Source organism: Mustela nigripes, chromosome 13, assembly GCF_022355385.1.
Source record: "Mustela nigripes isolate SB6536 chromosome 13, MUSNIG.SB6536, whole genome shotgun sequence".
Classification (NCBI taxonomy): Eukaryota; Metazoa; Chordata; class Mammalia; order Carnivora; family Mustelidae; genus Mustela; species Mustela nigripes.
Genome location: NC_081569.1, coordinates 73,538,562 through 73,555,049, shown reverse-complemented (window position 1 = coordinate 73,555,049; position 16,488 = coordinate 73,538,562). Strand labels below are relative to the sequence as shown.

Sequence of the window (16,488 nt, the reverse complement as noted above, 5' to 3'; positions counted from 1 at the left end):
CTCGGACAGCCCCTGGGCTTGTGACCGAGCCCGCACCGCCTCTACTAGTCGCAGCAGGCCGAGAATGACTGAGGGGCTGCCTACGGTTTGCGGCCTGCCAGAGGGAGGGGGAAAAGAAGGAAGGGGGCGGGGCTGAGGGGGGCGGGCCTGGACCTGGGGAGTGAAAGCGAAAGGCCAGGCGGCGAGCTGGGAGAGCGAAGATCTTGCAACTGGAACAGCATGGCCAAGCCTTGTGGGGTACGCCTGAGCGGGGAAGCCCGCAAACAGGTAATGGGGGATCGGGAGGCCACGAAAGGGCCAGCGAGCCCTCCTGGCTAGTGGCCAGGCTGGGTACTCTAGGGGATCAGGGCCGTGCCAGAGAACTCCCCCAACCTCTTCTTAGTGCTTTCACTTCTACCTGGGGATTCCCAGTTCCTGCCCTCTGGCCGGTCTCTGCACGGAGCCTGAGCTTCCAGGGAAATCTGGCTTGTGGTAGGAAAGGCCTGAGCCAAGTTGGAGGGCATCCCTTTGTGGGTGGGATCTCACTCTTGACAACTGAGACCCTTAACCAACATCCGGGTACTGCTCTTTGTGCAGGTGGATGTCTTCAGGCAAAATCTTTTCCAGGAGGTAAGTCTCCTAGATTCAAGCGGTTTGACTCAGAATCTTAGACCAGTACTTGAGAGCCGCAACCTCTCAGGATGACCACCCCCAAACCCACCCTGGGCCCTACTTCCCTTATCAAACCTTAACCCAAGGCTCCTAATTATTGATCTCTACCTTTAATTTGACTCCTCTTAATATTCTCTCCACTTCTGCTGCTTCCTCTCCCCTCTTTTGGTGTGGAGGGAAAAGCTGTGGCCCCAAAGTCCTAACCTTGGTTCTGCCACTTCCCAGCTTGGGCAAGTCCCTTCACTTCTTCTGGCTTCAGTTTCCTTATTTGTAAGTATTGGAGTCAATGATTTACAAGGGCCCTTCCAGTCTTCACTTCTCTGACACCTCTGGAGTGTCATCTGAGATTCCCCATCCTTGCAATGTAACCCACAGGCAGAGGAGTTCCTCTACAGTTTCTTGCCACAGAAAATCATACACCTGAATCAGCTCTTGCAAGTGAGTAGTATGGGCCCCTCCCAGCCCATCCCAAGGCCTCTCCCCTCTCCATCCACCCCCTCTAGCTAACAACTGGGTTCAGCATGCAGAGAACAGTTTGAGTGGTGGACTGGAAACGTTAGAATAGTGTGAGGCCTGAGTATAGGGAGAGAGTTGGGTGAACTGTGTGGAGGGAAGTCTGTGACTCAGAATGAGGGACTAGGTTGGGCAGCTGCTGACAGTGAGCTCTGTGCAGGAGGACTCCCTCAATGTGGCTGACCTGACCTCTCTCCGGGCCCCACTGGACATCCCCATCCCAGACCCCCCGCCCAAGGATGATGAGGTGAGGCACTCGGGGTGCAGGGCTCAGACTATAAACCGGGTGGAGATGATGGCCCTCCAACCTCCGAGACTTTTCTAAAGCTGCTGTCCCTCATTTTACCTTAGATGGAAACAGATAAGCAGGAAAAGAAAGAAGGTAAGAGAGGAAGGGGTGTCTAGGGAAGAGGAAGGGGCACATTGCTTGCTGGAGGAGAAGGGGCCTGAATGTCCTTTTTTTCACAGTTCCCAAGTGTGGCTTTCTCCCTGGAAATGAGAAAGTTCTCGCCCTCCTTGCCCTGGTTAAGCCAGAAGTCTGGACTCTCAAAGAAAAATGCATTCTGGTAAGCCTGGGAACTGGGAGAAAGAGAAAGAGAAGACAAGCTGGGCCCGGCCCTAGTCTCCTTGAGAGATGCAATTCCTTCATTCAAGGGCCTATTTCTGACATAGGAAACTTCCTCTGTGCTTTGGGTTTGGATACCTTGTGTTCTCATTCTGCTAGACCTCTGATTTCACAGTGGTATCCTTGTAATCAGAGACTATGTTGTAGCCACTCCCATAATGTTAGTCTTACCTGGTACACAGTGCAGGTGTTGTGTCATCGTGAGTTGGTTTAAGAGCTTGGGCCCTAGAGACTGCTTGGGCTTAAATCCTGACTCTATCACTTACTATGCTGGTTACCTTAAGTAAGCTTCTTGGACACTCTGTGACACAGTTTTTTCATCTATCGAGTGGGTACAATAAGAATATGTATCTTGAGAAACTGCTGTGATGATTAAATGAGATATATGTGTAGCACAGTGTCTGGCATGTAATAACTCTTCAATTAAATATAGTTGTTATTAGAAAGTGGCAGTAAAAGGAAAGACCCAGGAAGTTTGTTGAATGATTTCTACATGATTATAATTTAGGTGATCACATGGATTCAGCACCTGATCCCCAAGATTGAGGATGGAAATGACTTTGGGGTGGCTATCCAGGTAAGAAAAGGGTGTATGAGGACATTGAAAACAGGGAGAGGCATTGCGAGTGAGAGATAGGAACTAGACATAATCTGGGAGGAGGAGGAGGAAGAAGATGGTGGGTGAAGGAGGGAGGAGATGAAGTGTTTTTCTTGCTGCTCATCTCTCTCTCTCTCTCTTTTGAATCACAGGAAAAGGTGTTGGAGAGGGTAAATGCAGTCAAGACAAAAGTAGAAGCCTTCCAGACAACCATTTCCAAGTGAGGGTAGCCGGAGGGCCAGCATGGGGGTTGCTGCAAGGACATTTCTTTGGGATCCCTGTAGCTGGGCAGTCCCATCAGGATGATGGGGGCCTCTGGGAAGGGTCTGAGGGAATATCTCCCTCTCTCTCTACCCGTTCCTGTGTTTATTCCCTTACTTTCGGCAGGTACTTCTCAGAACGTGGGGATGCTGTGGCCAAGGCCTCTAAGGAGACTCATGTAGTGAGTACATAGTCACCAGGCTTCTAGCTGAGGCTCGTTGGAGGTGGGGCAAGGAAGAGGGGCTAGAGGTCTTTCCTGTCTGTTTTCTGACTTTCGCAATGTGGGAAATACTAACCTAAGAGCACTGGCTAGAAAATCTGATTTGGATCTCAAAAACCTTGACCCCTTTCTCGGCTTGATCCTGTGGGATTCCATTTCTTGGTCCTGAGAAGGGCTTATCCTCAAGTTACCTATTCCCTATGTGAGGAAACCATATTAATGTCCCAGCCTCCCATGGGTCTGACTCAGCTTTGCCTCCCACATCCCAGATGGATTACCGGGCCCTGGTGCATGAGCGAGATGAGGCAGCCTATGGGGAGCTCAGGGCCATGGTGCTGGACCTGAGGGCCTTCTATGTGAGTGTGGAGGAAGCTCCTATGGGAGATGGTTGAGGGGCACAGGGGAGAAGCCAAGAACCTGATTGCCATTCTTCTGGCCTTCTTCCAGGCTGAGCTTTATCATATCATCAGCAGCAACCTAGAGAAAATTATCAACCCAAAGGGTGAAGAGAAGCCATCTATGTACTAGTCCAGGGCCAAAATAATAATAATAATGATAATAATAATAAATGACCTATTCTTTGTGTGAATTACTGCTGGTGTGTGTCATTCATTCAGAAGGCATTTATTGAGTGTTGCCTATGTCCAGATACTGAATGTGAATGTGGTGGCAGGAAAGAGAGGGGATGCATGAGGCCAAAGATGAAGGGGAAACCCAGCCTGTTCTTAAGAAGGCATCCTAAATAACAGGGTGGAAATTTTGACATGTCGTGATAGCTATGTATATTCCCTGTATTTGAGAATTTCACAAGATTATTTCAAACATTTAGGGGGCTTGTGAGTGCTTCCTGGAAGAAGTAGCATTTGCGCAGACCCCTTTTAGGAACAAGCAGGCCTTGGACTGAAAGCTGAGCAAGGAGAAAGCTCTGGGACTGAGATCAGGGAAAGAAGAAAGAACACCACTCATCAGCTCAGTGCCAGCCGGGAGAGGGAGTGAGGTTTCACTGGGAGAATTATGGGTGAATGGTGGGACTCCTTCCCAAGGGCTGACAAAAAAACGCTCCGAAGGTACTATGTTGAAGGACATACGGCAGGACAGTAAGGGAAGGATGGGCCTGTAACTTTTTTTGTCCTCTTTCCTCCTCCTTCAGCCAATTGCGCCTTTAATTCTGCTGAGGCTACATTAGGGAAACCAAGGTCCAGATACCCTGTAGTGGCAAAGGTAATACGGCTCATCGGTGACGGAGTTGGCCCAGAGTACAAATCCACCCATTCCATAGTAGGAAGAAGGCAGTCGGCTTCGTTTCCAGGTGTGGAAATCTGGCGCGGGCTCTCTGGGACACCCGAAGCGAGGCGCGCGCTCCACCCTGCCACCTTTGCTGGGCCTAGGGGGCGGGAGGCGCAGGTATCAGACGAAGCCATCCTGCAATCCTGAGCCGAAGTCGAGTAGCCTAGCCAATCAGCGTGCGGGCAGTTCTCTTTAGTTTTCAGTTGTGAGTTCTTTTCAGTTCGCAGGAGATAAAGGCGGGGCAAGGTTTGGGCACGGCCGATGATTGGGCAAAATGAGAACCTTTAAGCCTATCGAAGAGCACCACGTGGGCGGGACTACAGAAACCCGGGCCCTTACCGCTGCAGGCGGGGAGTCTTCTAGGCCCGCGGGGATCTGCGGCCGCCCTCCAGGGGCGGGCAGAGGCGGAGTTCCGCGCTGCAGTATGCAATCCGCACGGTCTGCGTTCTGGGCCAGGTGGGGGCCGGGCGCCGGGACCCAGGTCCCTGGGAGCCAGCGGGCTGCCTTCGACCCGAGTCAGCGTCACTGCCGAATCTAAGTGAGGGGGCAGAGGGAAGGGCCAAGGAACGCGCCGGGGAGGGAGCTTCGCGGACGCGAGCTGGGGCCCGGCTCGCCATGGGGGAGGTGGAGATCTCGGCCCGGGCCTACGTGAAGATGTGTCTGCACGCCGCCCGGTACCCGCACGCCGCCGTCAACGGGCTGTTGCTGGCGCCCGCGCCGCGGTCGGGAGAATGTCTGTGTCTCACCGACTGTGTGCCCCTGTTCCACAGCCATCTGGCCCTGTCTGTCATGCTGGAGGTCGCCCTCAACCAGGTGCCATCTCTGGACGCCCACCGACCACCGCGAAACCCCCTAACATTCCTAGCCCAAGCCCATCCCCGGCCTTTTGGCAGCAGTGCGCACCTACAGTGCGGGCGTCGCCACTGAGTTTCTGATGGCCCCTTTCCCACGGCAGGTGGATGTGTGGGGCGCGCAGGCCGGTCTGGTAGTGGCTGGGTACTATCATGCCAATGCAGCCCTGGACGACCAGAGGTGAGTGGAGTAGCCAGAGGCAGAAGGCTAAGGGTTATGGGATGGGGGAATCAAGAGAACTCTTGGTCATTTCTTCCATCTTTCCTTCGTCAAAAGCTTAGGAGCGGGGTCTATATCCACCAGGCTAGGCTGGGTACTGGAGTGAGGGAATATAGAGAAATATGAAGAAGGTCCCTGGAGGAGCTCCCGTGGGGATGGGGAGGATAGCTGTGTATCAATAAGTTGACACCTGGTTTTAACCGAGGTGACCTCCCCTCCGCCAAGTGCTGAAAGAACACAGAGGAAACCCAACTACCAACTTGAAAGAAAAAAAAAAGGAAAAAAAAATGTTTAAAGATTTTAATTATTTATTTGCAGAGAGATAGATCACAAGTAGGCAGAGAGGCAAGCGGCAGGGCGGGGCGGGGAGTGGGGAGGTGGAGGGGCGGGGGCGGTGAAGCACGCTCCCCGCTGAGCAGAGAGCCAGATTCGGAGCTCAATCCCAGGACCCTGAGACCACGACCCGAGCCACCCAGGTGCCCCAAAAGGAAATTTTCTTACATAAAATTATCTACTTATGTTTTAATCATATATCTGGGTCAAATTAAACAGTTTTGTAATTTGCTTTTCCCTCCTCACTTAGTAAATATCTGCCATCTTTTCATCTCTACACCAAGATTTGCCTTATCCTAACAGCTATATAGTATGAGTATGGATGTACCGTGATTTATTTAATGCCTTAAACATTGAGATTGTTTCCCATTTTTTGTTAATACAGACACTGTCCAATTATTATATTTATAAATGGAATTTCTGAGTCAGCATATGTATAATATACTATTTAAATTTGGGTGGTTATGCCAAATTACCCTCCTGAAAGACCACCTTTGATCTCCACCTTAACCAGCAGTCTAAGCACCTGTTTCCAACTGCACTCAAGCATCAAAGCAGTTGTTTATGAAGCTTAAAGCAGCCCTGACCCCCAGGCCCGTGACAGGGAAAGGCCACTACTGTGCCATCATCTAGGAGACCAGGGAGGTCCAGCTCAGATGGACAGGTCTACTCATGGTCAGCTCCTCACTCCTCTGGTCTTTCCTCTACACAGTGCTGGACCCCTGGCCTCGAAAATTGCTGGGCGGATTGCAGAATTCTTCCCTGGTGCAGTCCTTATTATGGTGAGGTTTGGGTTTCAGGGTGGGGAGTTGGTGAGAAAGTAGGAAAGGGGATCCTTGAAACCCTCACCACCCCTTCCTTGTCTGCAGTTGGATAATCAGAAACTGGTGTCTCAGCCTCATGTGCCCCCCGTCATCGTCCTAGAAAACCATGGTCTCCGCTGGGTCCCCAAGGACAAGAACTTGTGAGTGCCCTACTCCCTCCACCTTTTCCTGGAAGCCCATAGCTCCTGGGCCTCCTCTGTCCTTGATCTTGCTCCCAAGGGTCCTTCTCTAGATGCTAACCTCTGCCAAGTGTCAGGCCACTGCCTGCTGAGTGTGACCTCCAGGGGGGGTGGTTATGATTTCAGAGTGATGTGGAGGGACTGGGAAGAGTCACGGCAGATGGTGGGAGCACTACTAGAGGGCCGGGCCCACCAGCACCTTGTGGACTTTGACTGCCACCTTGATGACATCCGGCAGGACTGGACCAACCAGCAGCTAAACACCCAAATCACCCAGTGGGTGGGTCCCACCAATGGAAAGACCTGAGCCAGAGCTGGGGGCATGGTAGGAGGGGAAGGGTCAGGATCCAATAAAAATACTTGAATGAAAGGACAATGGTATGACTATTTATTGTGCCTGGGAGGCAAGAGGGAGACAAACCTCAACATGCTGAAGTTGGGGGTAGTCTGGAGTCCTCTGTAAAAGATAGGAAGGTCTCTGCCAGACCCATTACAGAATGAGGGGAGGCTCTCAATAGATCATTCCTTTTGTTTCTCCCCTGGGCTTCTTAAGCTTCTCGAAGTTCTTCAAGATGATGTCATACAACACAGCCTACAGGGTCAAAGAGGAGTAGGGGTCAGCCACAGGACTCCAACGGCTCCTGTGCCCCATTTCTAACCTTATGGAGAGGTTAAGGTCTGTGACCCTTCACCCCCAGCCTGCAGGGTCAGGGAGTAGGTGGCCTGGGAAAGCTGCCTCTGCTACTCTGCCCCCCAACCCTCGCTTCCTCACATAAGCGTTGCGGATCTCCATGACCATCAGGCGGATATCGCGGTACTCTGCCTCATCGAGCTCGTGCACCAGCTGCCGATAATCACCCTGTGGGAGACTTGGGTCAGGCCTGACTTCAGATGCGTCCTGCCCCCACCATGCACCCTGACTTGGGCCTCACCTACCACATGGGGCTGCTTGGCTGCTTTGGTCACCGCATCACCCCTCTCTGAGAAATACCTGTAGAAAGTAGCAGCCTATTGGAATGGGAGAAGGAAGACAGAGCCCAGGCCTCTGTCCAAGGCCAAGGCAGAGTGTGCAGGCAGGTGGAGGTGGGCAGTCACTCACTTGGAGATTTGAGTGTGGAAGCCTTCCAGCTTGGTGTGAAGGGAGGTCATCAGCTCAAACACCTTCTCCTGGGAAAAGAATGCGAAGAGGAAAGTGGAAAGCAGCTGGGACTGGAGCAGTAGGGAAGGCAGAGGAGTGAGGTAGCGCTCTCACCTGGACAGCCACTCCAAAATTGTTCCCATCCTCAATCCGAGGTATCTGCAGCTGCAACCAGGTGGTGACCTGGGAGGAGGGAAAGGCATCAAAGCCACATCAGCTCCCAACCTAATTCCCAGGTTCCTGTCCTCAGCGTCCCTGCCCACAGTTGGGGGAGGTATGCCAAGTCTGTCCTAAGCCCCAGGGCCTACAATTCTGGCTTCATTTTCTGTGCTCTCTCCTGCTAATACCTGGCCAGTGCTAAGTCCTACCTGGCAGACACCAAGGAAGACAAAGGGTTAGATCTGAAGCCTGGGGGTGAGAGTGGGAGGTCTTACCAGATTGAGCTGCTCAATGACATCCTTGATCTCAGGCTTTAGACGCTGAAGGAGAACCACGATCTTCTCATTGCAGTTCACTGGGCCACAGGGAGGACCTAGGCAGTAGGCAATGGGTCAGTCACTAGGCTGGGACTGTGTGAGGGCAAGGAAGAGGAATCCCCAGGGAAGAGCTCCTAGGAAGTGAGACTCAATCCCTTTATGATGGTACCTTTGTCTTCATCTTCCCCTTTCTTCTTTTCATCTTTGTCTTCCTTCTGCAGGGAGAGAGGGGCTCTTGCGAGTCAGGCCTAAGGTTGACTTTTCCCATGGTTGGGTCCCTCCTCCCAGCTCTTCCCGGCTTGCCTCCTGCTGTTTCTTCCGTTCCTCTTTCTCCTTCTCCTTAACTGGATCAGGCACTGGGATGTCCAACGGGGCCTTCAAATTACTCAGATTGGCTTCATTGAGAGACGGCTCCTGGTGCAGGGTGGAAGGAGGGCTAGAGGCAAGGGTATCCCTCCCACCTTGCTCTCATGGTCTCCCAGACTCCCCCCTTGACCCCTACTCTCTAGCTTTCTGCTGCCCCAGTACCTTTAAAAATGCATCCAACTCAGAAATCTTCTTGGGGAAGTAGCTCCCCAGCAGGTTCTCTGTCTGTGTGTGAGGTTGGGGTGGGGGAAGATATGGGTCAGAATCAAATGTTCTTCCTGGCAGTGAAGCAGGGCTGACACTGCCCAGCAAGGAAGGGTTGAGCATAGGGGCAGGGTGCTGATGGGGCAGGTCTTACCTTGGTACACAGGTCTTCACGGAACACGTCCACCTGTGGGACACAGGCAGTCCTTCACACATCTGGCTTATGGCCAGTTCGTTTGAGGACCGTACCCTTAGGGTTGTGTAGGGCCTGACCTGGGGAAGGGTGGAATGCATCCCGTGGGGCTGGGAAGGGTGAAGTTGATCCCCGTGGGGCTGGTTGTGGGGGATGAGAACATTCCTGGCGGTGAAGGGCGAATGGTCCACAGCCCAGGAGATCCCTCGGGTCTCCTGGGCTGTGCAAGGAGAGGTGTAAGAGCCTCTGCGACTGGGGCACGGGCCGCGTACCCTGTGGGGTGGGCCGGGAGCCCTTCCGTGGGAAAGGCCATGAGGTGGCAGGGCAGCTCCGGCACCCTGTGTGTGGCCCGGGGCCCCGCGCCAGCGGACTTCCCCTCCACGCCAGCTCTCTGCTTCACCGCACCCCGCTGAACCTCGACCGCCTGGCCTCTCCCGGCAGGCGGACCTCACCTGTCTCCCCCGGCCAGGGCGCAGGTGCTCCTGGCACCGAGGCTCACGTGGGCTCCGATGACCACGACCCCGACTAGCTATCGGGACTGGGGGGCGGGTCACGGACGCCTGCAGCCTTTCGGAGCCACGCCTCCCTAAGGAGCCCCTCCTCAAACCCGCAGCGCTCACCTTGGCTTGGGCTTCAGGCTGGACCCTGAGCATGGCCATGGCCGGGGCGGGGGGCCTAGCGCCGCACGGGAAGCGGAGGGTGCACAGGGAAGGGAAAGCGAAAGCAGCTCTCACCACCCGCACTGCCTTCCTGGGTAGCCGGGGAACGGAGGTACTGGAGGGGGCGGGGCCAGCCCGGGAGAGGAGCGGGCGGAGGGCTACCGCCGCGGCCGGGCTCCCCCTGGAGGCCGAAAGGAGCGCTGACACCTCCCCCTCCACCCGGCGTCCCGCCCCAGCCTGCCTCCCCCTCCCCGCCCAGCTCCCGAAAGCCCAGCCTCTCCTTCTCCGCCTCCTCACTTCCCGCCTTTTGTCTCCGGACTGCTGCAGCTCCCTTCACCAACACACTTCTTTCCACGCCCTCCCACCCCACGCACCGCGGGCCCGCCTTCCCGCCTCCCGGAGCCCATTGGTCGGCCACCGGCCAATCCCCGCCTCTCATTTCCCTGCGTCCGGACACCTCGGGTGCTCTTCAGTCTCGGTTCGGCAAGGGACAGTGATAAGCCTTATCTGGCGCTCTTCCATCTTTTCTGGATTCCCTTCCCTAGCCCTGGTTCCACGGGCATCGTCTGGCCTATGCGGTGACATTTAGAAGCTGTCACCGCTCCAATCCTGGCCCCCGTCAGCTCCCTTCTGACCCTCGTTGTGAACTATACCCCCCTATACTCTCCACACAGACTTCTCTCTGGCTTAAAGCTCTTTCTCACTTTCCTGTTGATCTTAGAATGAAATCTAAAGGGCTTTCCTGGCCCAGAAGTCTTGCCTGGCTTGCCTGGCCCCTGTTCTCCAGCAACTTCACTTTCCACTGCTTTCCCCCATCCCTTAAACTTGCAAATAGCTGGGGCTTCCATTGTTGCTTAAACCCCTTGTGTTAGGTGTCACATTCATTCCTGTCTCAGGCCCTTTGACCTTACCAATCCCTTTGCCTGACACACCCTTTCCCTGTTCAGGTGCTCCTTAGGTTCTCTGCTCAAATATCACCTCTCCAGAGAGAACTCTCTCCGTAAAGTACCTCCCTGCCAAGTCTCTATTACAAACCAGCCTGCTTTAGAACATTCATAGCACTGAAGCTCTCTGATATTAGCCAGTTTATTTGGGGGGGGGATAGTGTCATTTAGACCTGGGGTCGGCAAACTTTCTCTAAAAGGCCAGATAGCAAATATTCTAGGCTCTTGTGGGCCATATTGTGTCTGGAGTAACCACTCAACTCTGCCATTAGAGCAGGTAAACAGCCATACCTAAATGAATTAGCAGGGCCAGGTTCCAATAAAACTTTATCTGTGGACACTGGACTTTGAATTCTGTATTTTCACAGACCATGATATATTATTCTTCTGTTTTTGTTTGTTTGTTTGTTTTGTTTTTGTTCTTTTTTCAGTCATTAAAAATGTAAAATCATCTCTTAACTCTCAGGCCATACAAAATCTGGCCACAGAAGGGCTGTAGTTGCAGGTTCTTTGTTTAGAGCACAGACAATGGACCCCTGTCGCCTGGGCTCATGGTCACTTAACCTCTGTGCCTGTTTTCACAACTGTACAATAGAAACACTACCAAACCCACCTGGTGGTGGTGGTGGTGTTATGAGGGCTTAGATTTATAGGAAGAGCTTAGAGACACTTAGACCTCTGCCTGATCTGTAGTGAGCACAAGAGAAATTTGCTATAATTTGTGAGTTTATCATCTGCCTCCCCCATTACCCATCGGCCCTCAAAGAGCAGAAACCTTGTTTTTATTATTCACAAGGCATGGAACTATGCTTGGCTCAATAAACAGTCGTTAAGTAAATGTAAAGTAAAAAGTAAAAAGACAGGCAGGCCCTGAGGGAAGGTGTAAGGGGAGATTCAGTGAAGGAGGCAGAAAAAACAGTCAACAGAGCAGAGAGAAGCACGTGCTCAGCGGGAGTGCTGCCCCTACCTATGGGCAGTCTTACCTGCTATAGCATTGCCATTCCTTGACATCCAAGTCCCACCAGAGAGCTTGAAGTCTTCGAGGACTGGGAGACTTGACCGCAGGAGGGATGGAGAGCAAGCATAAGGAAGGATATTCAAGGTCGCTAAGGGTAAGGAAAGGCTGAGGAGCTCGAGAGAGACTGCCTGACTCCCTTCTCACCCTTCCCACCCTTTCTGAGTCCTCCCAGCCAAAGAATGAGCAGAGCCCCGGCGAGGCCTGATTTGCCTTTATTTCTTTCAGTTGTGCTTGCGGCTGGAGCGGGGCCGAGGGAAGAGCCCGTGGCCGGGGCTCCCAGGAGACCAGGGCTGATGATACCAGCTGCCATAGGTGAGGTACCAGGCAAAGGTGCCCACTGCAGCCCCCACCACCTTGTGGGTGTACTGGTGGAAATAGATGACGGTACAGAGCAGCAAGAAGTTCCAGAGGCCCAGCAGCAGCACGTTGAGCAGAAAGATGAGGCGAAGAGGGGCCCCGGCTGGCAGCCCATGGGCCAGATACTTGGCGAACACTGCCGCTTCCTCGGCCATGAGCAGGCAGCAGAAGGTGAGCAGGAAGGTGTGGGAGGAGACCGTGTAGCCCCGCCACTGGTGGCCGGCTGCCAGGCAGCTGCGGCGGTCGGGAAGCTCGTGCAGCAGCAGGCCCTGAGGCAGAGGCTCAAAGCAGGAGCCAGTCAGGTCCTCGATGAGCAGGAAGGCCCGGCCAGCCCCCCGCCACACTGCGGCCCCCACCACCAGCCGGCTCAGGTGCCGTGCTGTCACTGCCACACGCCGTGTAGCCAGGAACACCACCAGCAGCACGAAGCCACCCAGGAAGGTACATGTCCAGCCCCATGCTGAATTCACAAACTTTCTGTGGGCAGAGAAGAAGGGAGGCTAGCTAGAGACCCCCTGTCCACCCCATCTTCCAACCCATCTGTGTCCCCATCACTGCTCTGGCTCCCATCCTACATATCAGCACTGGTTCTGTTTCCTCCCCAGCCGCTTAAACTCGGCCAGCTCCTTAGAGGCCCATTCAACCTTCTAGGAGCCACATTTCCTCTTCAGCCCTGCTCCTGATTTCCCCTGGACCCCCCAACTCTGTTCCCCTCCCCCTCCCCCCAATTTCTCCTCAACCTCCTAGCCTATTTTTAGTGTCCAGACTGGCAGGAGGACAGAAGCCTGGAGGAGGGAGCTGGGATCCCGGAGTGCAGGGAGCCGGCGCCCACAGCCTCCAGTGGACTCACATGTTGAAGAAGTTGCCGTGGCTGGCGAAGATAGTCCGAGGGTTGACGTGGAACTGCAGAAGGGGCCCAAAGATGACCACTGCTGCCAACCAGGCATGGTAGAGGCGCCGTAAGCAGGGGCTGCCCAGCAGGCGGGCGGCCTGTTCACTTCCAAAGTACAGCAAGGCAGACGCCACCCAGAGCAGCACCTTGACCAGGCAGCCCAGCAGTGCCCGGATTCGGGCCCCAGCCCCCAGCCCTGCCCCCACCGTCGGCCCCCGCTCCATGTTCCCTCCCCTCCCCACTAACCGCTTGCTCTGCTGGGCAGCTGAGGAGGGGCTGATGGGGCCCCCCCGGACAAGGACAGGCAGTGACAGGTGTGGCAGACACAGGGCAGAGCCCTGTTGGCAGCTGGCAGGCGGGGGAGAGGGGCGGGGGGCAGTAAGGGACCAGGGCCGAGGGCTGCCACGTCAGCAGGGTCCTAGCTTTGGCTGTGTGTCCTGACAGTGGCCTGTGTCCTTTCTTGTTGGCCTTGTGTCCTCAGGTCCAACCATGTTCTGGTTCATGTCAGAGGGCCAGGCCTGCTGTTCAGTGTTTTGTCCATAGCCTGCCTGGGTCTGCCCGTCTGTCTGGTCAGCCAGTCACCCCCACCCTACCCCAACCTGACCATGTTTGCTCCACGGGGAAATAAGGTGCCATGAACCTTGGAAATCATTAAAAAAAAATCTGTGCCTGCCTCATCATCAGTGTGATCCAGCCCCTCTCCTAAATTCTGAGCACAAGATGGCTGTGCACAGCCCCACATCCAAGTCAGGCTGGGGGCAGGGTACACCATTAGGGATACCCACTTAGGTGTATCATGACCCTAGGGCTTGATCCAGCCCCTGTCTGGTGAGAGGGGCTCTGAGTGGCTAGTCTGGCCTTATGTAAACCATGGTGCTTATACAATGCACAAGACATTGGATCTAAGATGGGACCATTCTCTGGTATAGTTATGAAGGCCAACAGATGAGCTTTAAGTGTCCCCGGAAAGGTGTACTGTATGAGAGATGGCGGGGGCCCAGTCTGGACTTTCAGGACCCCAAAGATTAGGCTTACTGCCATGTGATAGGGATGGGGTGGGGGAGACGCTACAAGGAAATCCCTAGCTTGGAGCCTATCAGAGCCTTAGGTTGTGTCCTCCAACTGGTTGCTGGGTCCTAAGTCCCACACAGGCCTCCCAGTCTGACCCCCCAGGGCTGGAGCCACAAGGCAGGGAGCAATCTATCCAAGGGATGTCCCTGTTATTCAATAGCTGTTCTAAGATCCTTTTTAGTCATCCTTTATCATTCCTCAGGACTGGTGGTTGGATTTCAGAGCACAGTTTAAGCCCATGAAGTAGTAAAAGGAATGAGCAAGAAAGTGCACCTGGGTTCTAAACTGTGTGACTTCTGGAAGATCAACTAATCCTCCTTGGTCCTCAGTGCCCACAATCATAAACTGATCAAGATGGATTAATCAATCAGATTCCTTCCAGATCCTAAAGCCCATACCTCAACATAGTTCCTGTTCATGGACCCTAACAGAAGACCTATAGAATGCCTCACATTTTTGACAAAAAAATATTTTTAAAGATTTTATTCCTTTACTTGAGAGAAAGAGAGAGCATGAGTAGGGAGAAGGGGCAGAGGGAGAGGGAGAAGCAAACTCCCAGCCGAGCAGGCTGGATCTCAGGACCCCAGGATCCCAGGAAACCAGGATCATGACCTGAGCCAAAGGCAGACACTCAACTGACTGAGCCATTCAGGTGTCCAACAAAAAATTTTTCATTGTAATTTTAAATAGTTACACAGGACACAATTTCCAGTGTATTGTCTCTCTCTCATTCTTTTAAATATGCCCAATGGATCTAAACACTACAGTGATTATATATCTTACTATTTTCCATTTAAAAAAAGTGACAAGATCTTAATAATCAGAAATTATATTTCCATCAGACTTCCCTCATAAAAGTTATCCTAGTATATTTTTATGCCTGAATGTTTTACTGATCACAATTCTCTACCAAAAAAAGTATGTAATTTTAAACTTTTTTTTTTTTTTTTAACAATTTACCCATTCAGAGAGAGAGTGAGCACACAAGCAGGGGGACAGAGGGAGAGGGAGAGAATCTCAAGCAGACTCTCTAGGAGATCATGACCTGGGCCAAAACCAAGAGTTGGGCATTTAATTGACTGCCCAGGTGCCCCTGAAACTTAATTTTTAAAAAAAATATTTATTTATTTATTTGACAGACAGAGATCACAAATAGGCAGAGAGGCAGGCAGAGAGGAGGAAGCAGACTCCCTGCTGAGCAAAGAGCCCGATCCAGGGCTTGATCCCAGGACCCTGGGATCATGACCTGAGCCGAAGACAGAGGCTTTAACCCACTGAGCCACCCAGGTGCTCCTGAAACTTAATTTTTAAATATTTCCTGTGATCATAAGGCCCTAGAAGTTAAAATACGTTTTTTCTGAATAGAGTTCTCACAATAATTGTTAGTAGTACAAATTATAGTAGATGTTGTTAGTACAGCTTTGCTTAGTATAGCTTTGCCACAGTATAGCAAAGATTTCACACATTGTGATAATTAATATTAAATACAAACCGAATTGTAAATACATCTCTTAATGAGAAGAATGGATGGTCCTTCAGGCCTTTATTAAAGGAGGCTTCAAGGGATGCCTGGGTGACTCAATCAGTTAAGTGCCTGCCTTCAGCTCAGGTCATGATCTCAGGTCATGAGCCCCACCTTAGCTCCCTGCTCAGCGGGGAGCCTGCTTCCCCTTCTCCCACTCCCTCTGCTTGTGTTCTATCTCTCCCTCTAACAAATAAATAAAAATCTTTAAAAAAAATATAAAGGAGGCTTTGAGGCTACGAAGAATTTTAATTTGCTTCTAATTTCATGCCCTGGAGGTAATAGAGGTTCTGGGTGAGACTGGGGGCATCTCTAGGTTGAAGTGGCAGAAGGGGAACAAGGCGGGCCGGGGGGAGGGAACACTAGCAGGATAGTTTCACATAAGGCAGAGCAGAGGAAAGAGAACACATGTAGGCTGGGTAGCTGGATAAGCTATTCTTTTAAAACTCCTTGTTTTGATGTGAAAGAGGTGTGACTTTTACCCCTGGCTGTGCCTGTGAGGACCCCTGGAGGTGTGCATCCTGGTTTGAAAATTGCCTTAGGGATAATGCAATGTCATGGCAATAGATCGATCAGAGCTGGAGGTGAAGCCCAACCAACTACCCTATTGACCACACCATGGGTGTGCTCTGGGGCTTGTCGCCTGACCTGAGCACGCTGCCATTTCCTCACCTGTACAAAGCATGGCCGTGAGGGTGGAGGAGGTCCTGGGCGTGAAGCCCCCAGGTGGGGCCTGGCATCAGTGCTCGCCAGGTTCTCTCTGGCTCTGGGCTACGTTTATCATAGACTGGAGCAGCTCCAAAGCCAGCCCCAGAACAAAGCTGCTGTGGTTGTTCCAGACTCTAATCTAAACCATGCTTGCTTCCTGCTATCTTGATTTCTACTTGCTCCAAGTTTCTGAGTTCAGTGAGGGAGCTGTCTGGTGCAGAGCTCAGTTAACAAATGATTTTGGTATTTCTCTTCAACTTGGGGGCATCAAAGGGGGCATTTTCTCCCCACAGAGAAGTATATCTGAAGGCTCTGTCAAATCTATTTTCTTGAAGTGAGGGGATAAAAGCCCTCAGACAGGAAAAAGAGAGAGAGAGA

General features: G+C 52.7%; 4 protein-coding genes across 6 annotated transcripts; 2 read left to right on the top strand and 2 right to left on the bottom strand.

Annotated features, from left to right (window-relative positions):
* The first annotated feature begins 123 nt into the window (after positions 1-123).
* On the top strand, positions 124-3,457 carry PSME2 (proteasome activator subunit 2). 2 transcript variants are annotated; one of them, XM_059372961.1, is made up of 11 exons: positions 127-267; positions 577-609; positions 1,027-1,089; positions 1,325-1,411; positions 1,516-1,546; positions 1,633-1,730; positions 2,298-2,366; positions 2,540-2,607; positions 2,775-2,829; positions 3,138-3,224; positions 3,316-3,457. In XM_059372961.1, exons 1-11 carry the CDS (start codon positions 220-222, stop codon positions 3,394-3,396), a joined length of 720 nt encoding a protein of 239 aa, XP_059228944.1. In that variant the 5' UTR covers positions 127-219; the 3' UTR covers positions 3,397-3,457. The 2 variants fall into 2 exon arrangements, with proteins under 2 accessions (XP_059228945.1, XP_059228944.1); XM_059372962.1 differs by lacking the exon at positions 1,027-1,089 and having other exon boundaries at positions 124-267.
* Positions 3,458-4,414: 957 nt separating this feature from the next.
* EMC9 (ER membrane protein complex subunit 9) lies at positions 4,415-6,938 on the top strand. 2 transcript variants are annotated; one of them, XM_059372954.1, is made up of 6 exons: positions 4,415-4,611; positions 4,926-4,968; positions 5,111-5,187; positions 6,272-6,341; positions 6,429-6,523; positions 6,689-6,938. In XM_059372954.1, exons 1-6 carry the CDS (start codon positions 4,430-4,432, stop codon positions 6,867-6,869), a joined length of 648 nt encoding a protein of 215 aa, XP_059228937.1. In that variant the 5' UTR covers positions 4,415-4,429; the 3' UTR covers positions 6,870-6,938. The 2 variants fall into 2 exon arrangements, with proteins under 2 accessions (XP_059228937.1, XP_059228939.1); XM_059372956.1 differs by having other exon boundaries at positions 4,524-4,968.
* PSME1 (proteasome activator subunit 1) lies at positions 6,928-9,811 on the bottom strand. Its single transcript, XM_059372953.1, has 11 exons — positions 9,560-9,811; positions 8,901-8,933; positions 8,705-8,767; positions 8,480-8,590; positions 8,346-8,391; positions 8,135-8,232; positions 7,815-7,883; positions 7,662-7,729; positions 7,499-7,553; positions 7,335-7,421; positions 6,928-7,154 (listed from the first exon to the last, which is right to left on the bottom strand). The coding sequence occupies exons 1-11, from the start codon at positions 9,596-9,598 to the stop codon at positions 7,074-7,076; spliced, it is 750 nt and encodes a 249-aa protein (XP_059228936.1). The 5' UTR covers positions 9,599-9,811; the 3' UTR covers positions 6,928-7,073.
* Positions 9,812-11,759: 1,948 nt separating this feature from the next.
* FITM1 (fat storage inducing transmembrane protein 1) lies at positions 11,760-16,416 on the bottom strand. The gene is made up of 2 exons (XM_059372952.1): positions 12,768-16,416; positions 11,760-12,394 (listed from the first exon to the last, which is right to left on the bottom strand). Exons 1-2 carry the CDS (start codon positions 13,031-13,033, stop codon positions 11,782-11,784), a joined length of 879 nt encoding a protein of 292 aa, XP_059228935.1. The 5' UTR covers positions 13,034-16,416; the 3' UTR covers positions 11,760-11,781.
* Positions 16,417-16,488: the final 72 nt, after the last annotated feature.

What these genes read in the sequence shown, in the direction of transcription:
- PSME2 (XM_059372961.1), top strand. Translation starts at nt 220, where the DNA reads ATGGCCAAGCCTTGTGGGGTACGCCTGAGCGGGGAAGCCCGCAAACAG. An exon ending in CCCCGCCCAAGGATGATGAG is followed by an intron (nt 1,412 to 1,515) that starts GTGAGGCACTCG and finishes ATTTTACCTTAG; the next exon opens with ATGGAAACAGATAAGCAGGA. An exon ending in TCAAAGAAAAATGCATTCTG is followed by an intron (nt 1,731 to 2,297) that starts GTAAGCCTGGGA and finishes ATTATAATTTAG; the next exon opens with GTGATCACATGGATTCAGCA.
- FITM1 (XM_059372952.1), bottom strand. Translation starts at nt 13,033, where the DNA reads ATGGAGCGGGGGCCGACGGTGGGGGCAGGGCTGGGGGCTGGGGCCCGA. An exon ending in CACGGCAACTTCTTCAACAT is followed by an intron (nt 12,395 to 12,767) that starts GTGAGTCCACTG and finishes CTCTGCCCACAG; the next exon opens with AAAGTTTGTGAATTCAGCAT.
- EMC9 (XM_059372954.1), top strand. Translation starts at nt 4,430, where the DNA reads ATGAGAACCTTTAAGCCTATCGAAGAGCACCACGTGGGCGGGACTACA. An exon ending in TGGAGGTCGCCCTCAACCAG is followed by an intron (nt 4,969 to 5,110) that starts GTGCCATCTCTG and finishes TTCCCACGGCAG; the next exon opens with GTGGATGTGTGGGGCGCGCA. An exon ending in GCAGCCCTGGACGACCAGAG is followed by an intron (nt 5,188 to 6,271) that starts GTGAGTGGAGTA and finishes TCCTCTACACAG; the next exon opens with TGCTGGACCCCTGGCCTCGA.
- PSME1 (XM_059372953.1), bottom strand. Translation starts at nt 9,598, where the DNA reads ATGGCCATGCTCAGGGTCCAGCCTGAAGCCCAAGCCAAG. An exon ending in AACGGAAGAAACAGCAGGAG is followed by an intron (nt 8,392 to 8,479) that starts GCAAGCCGGGAA and finishes CTCTCCCTGCAG; the next exon opens with AAGGAAGACAAAGATGAAAA. An exon ending in TCATTGAGCAGCTCAATCTG is followed by an intron (nt 7,884 to 8,134) that starts GTAAGACCTCCC and finishes CCCTCCTCCCAG; the next exon opens with GTCACCACCTGGTTGCAGCT.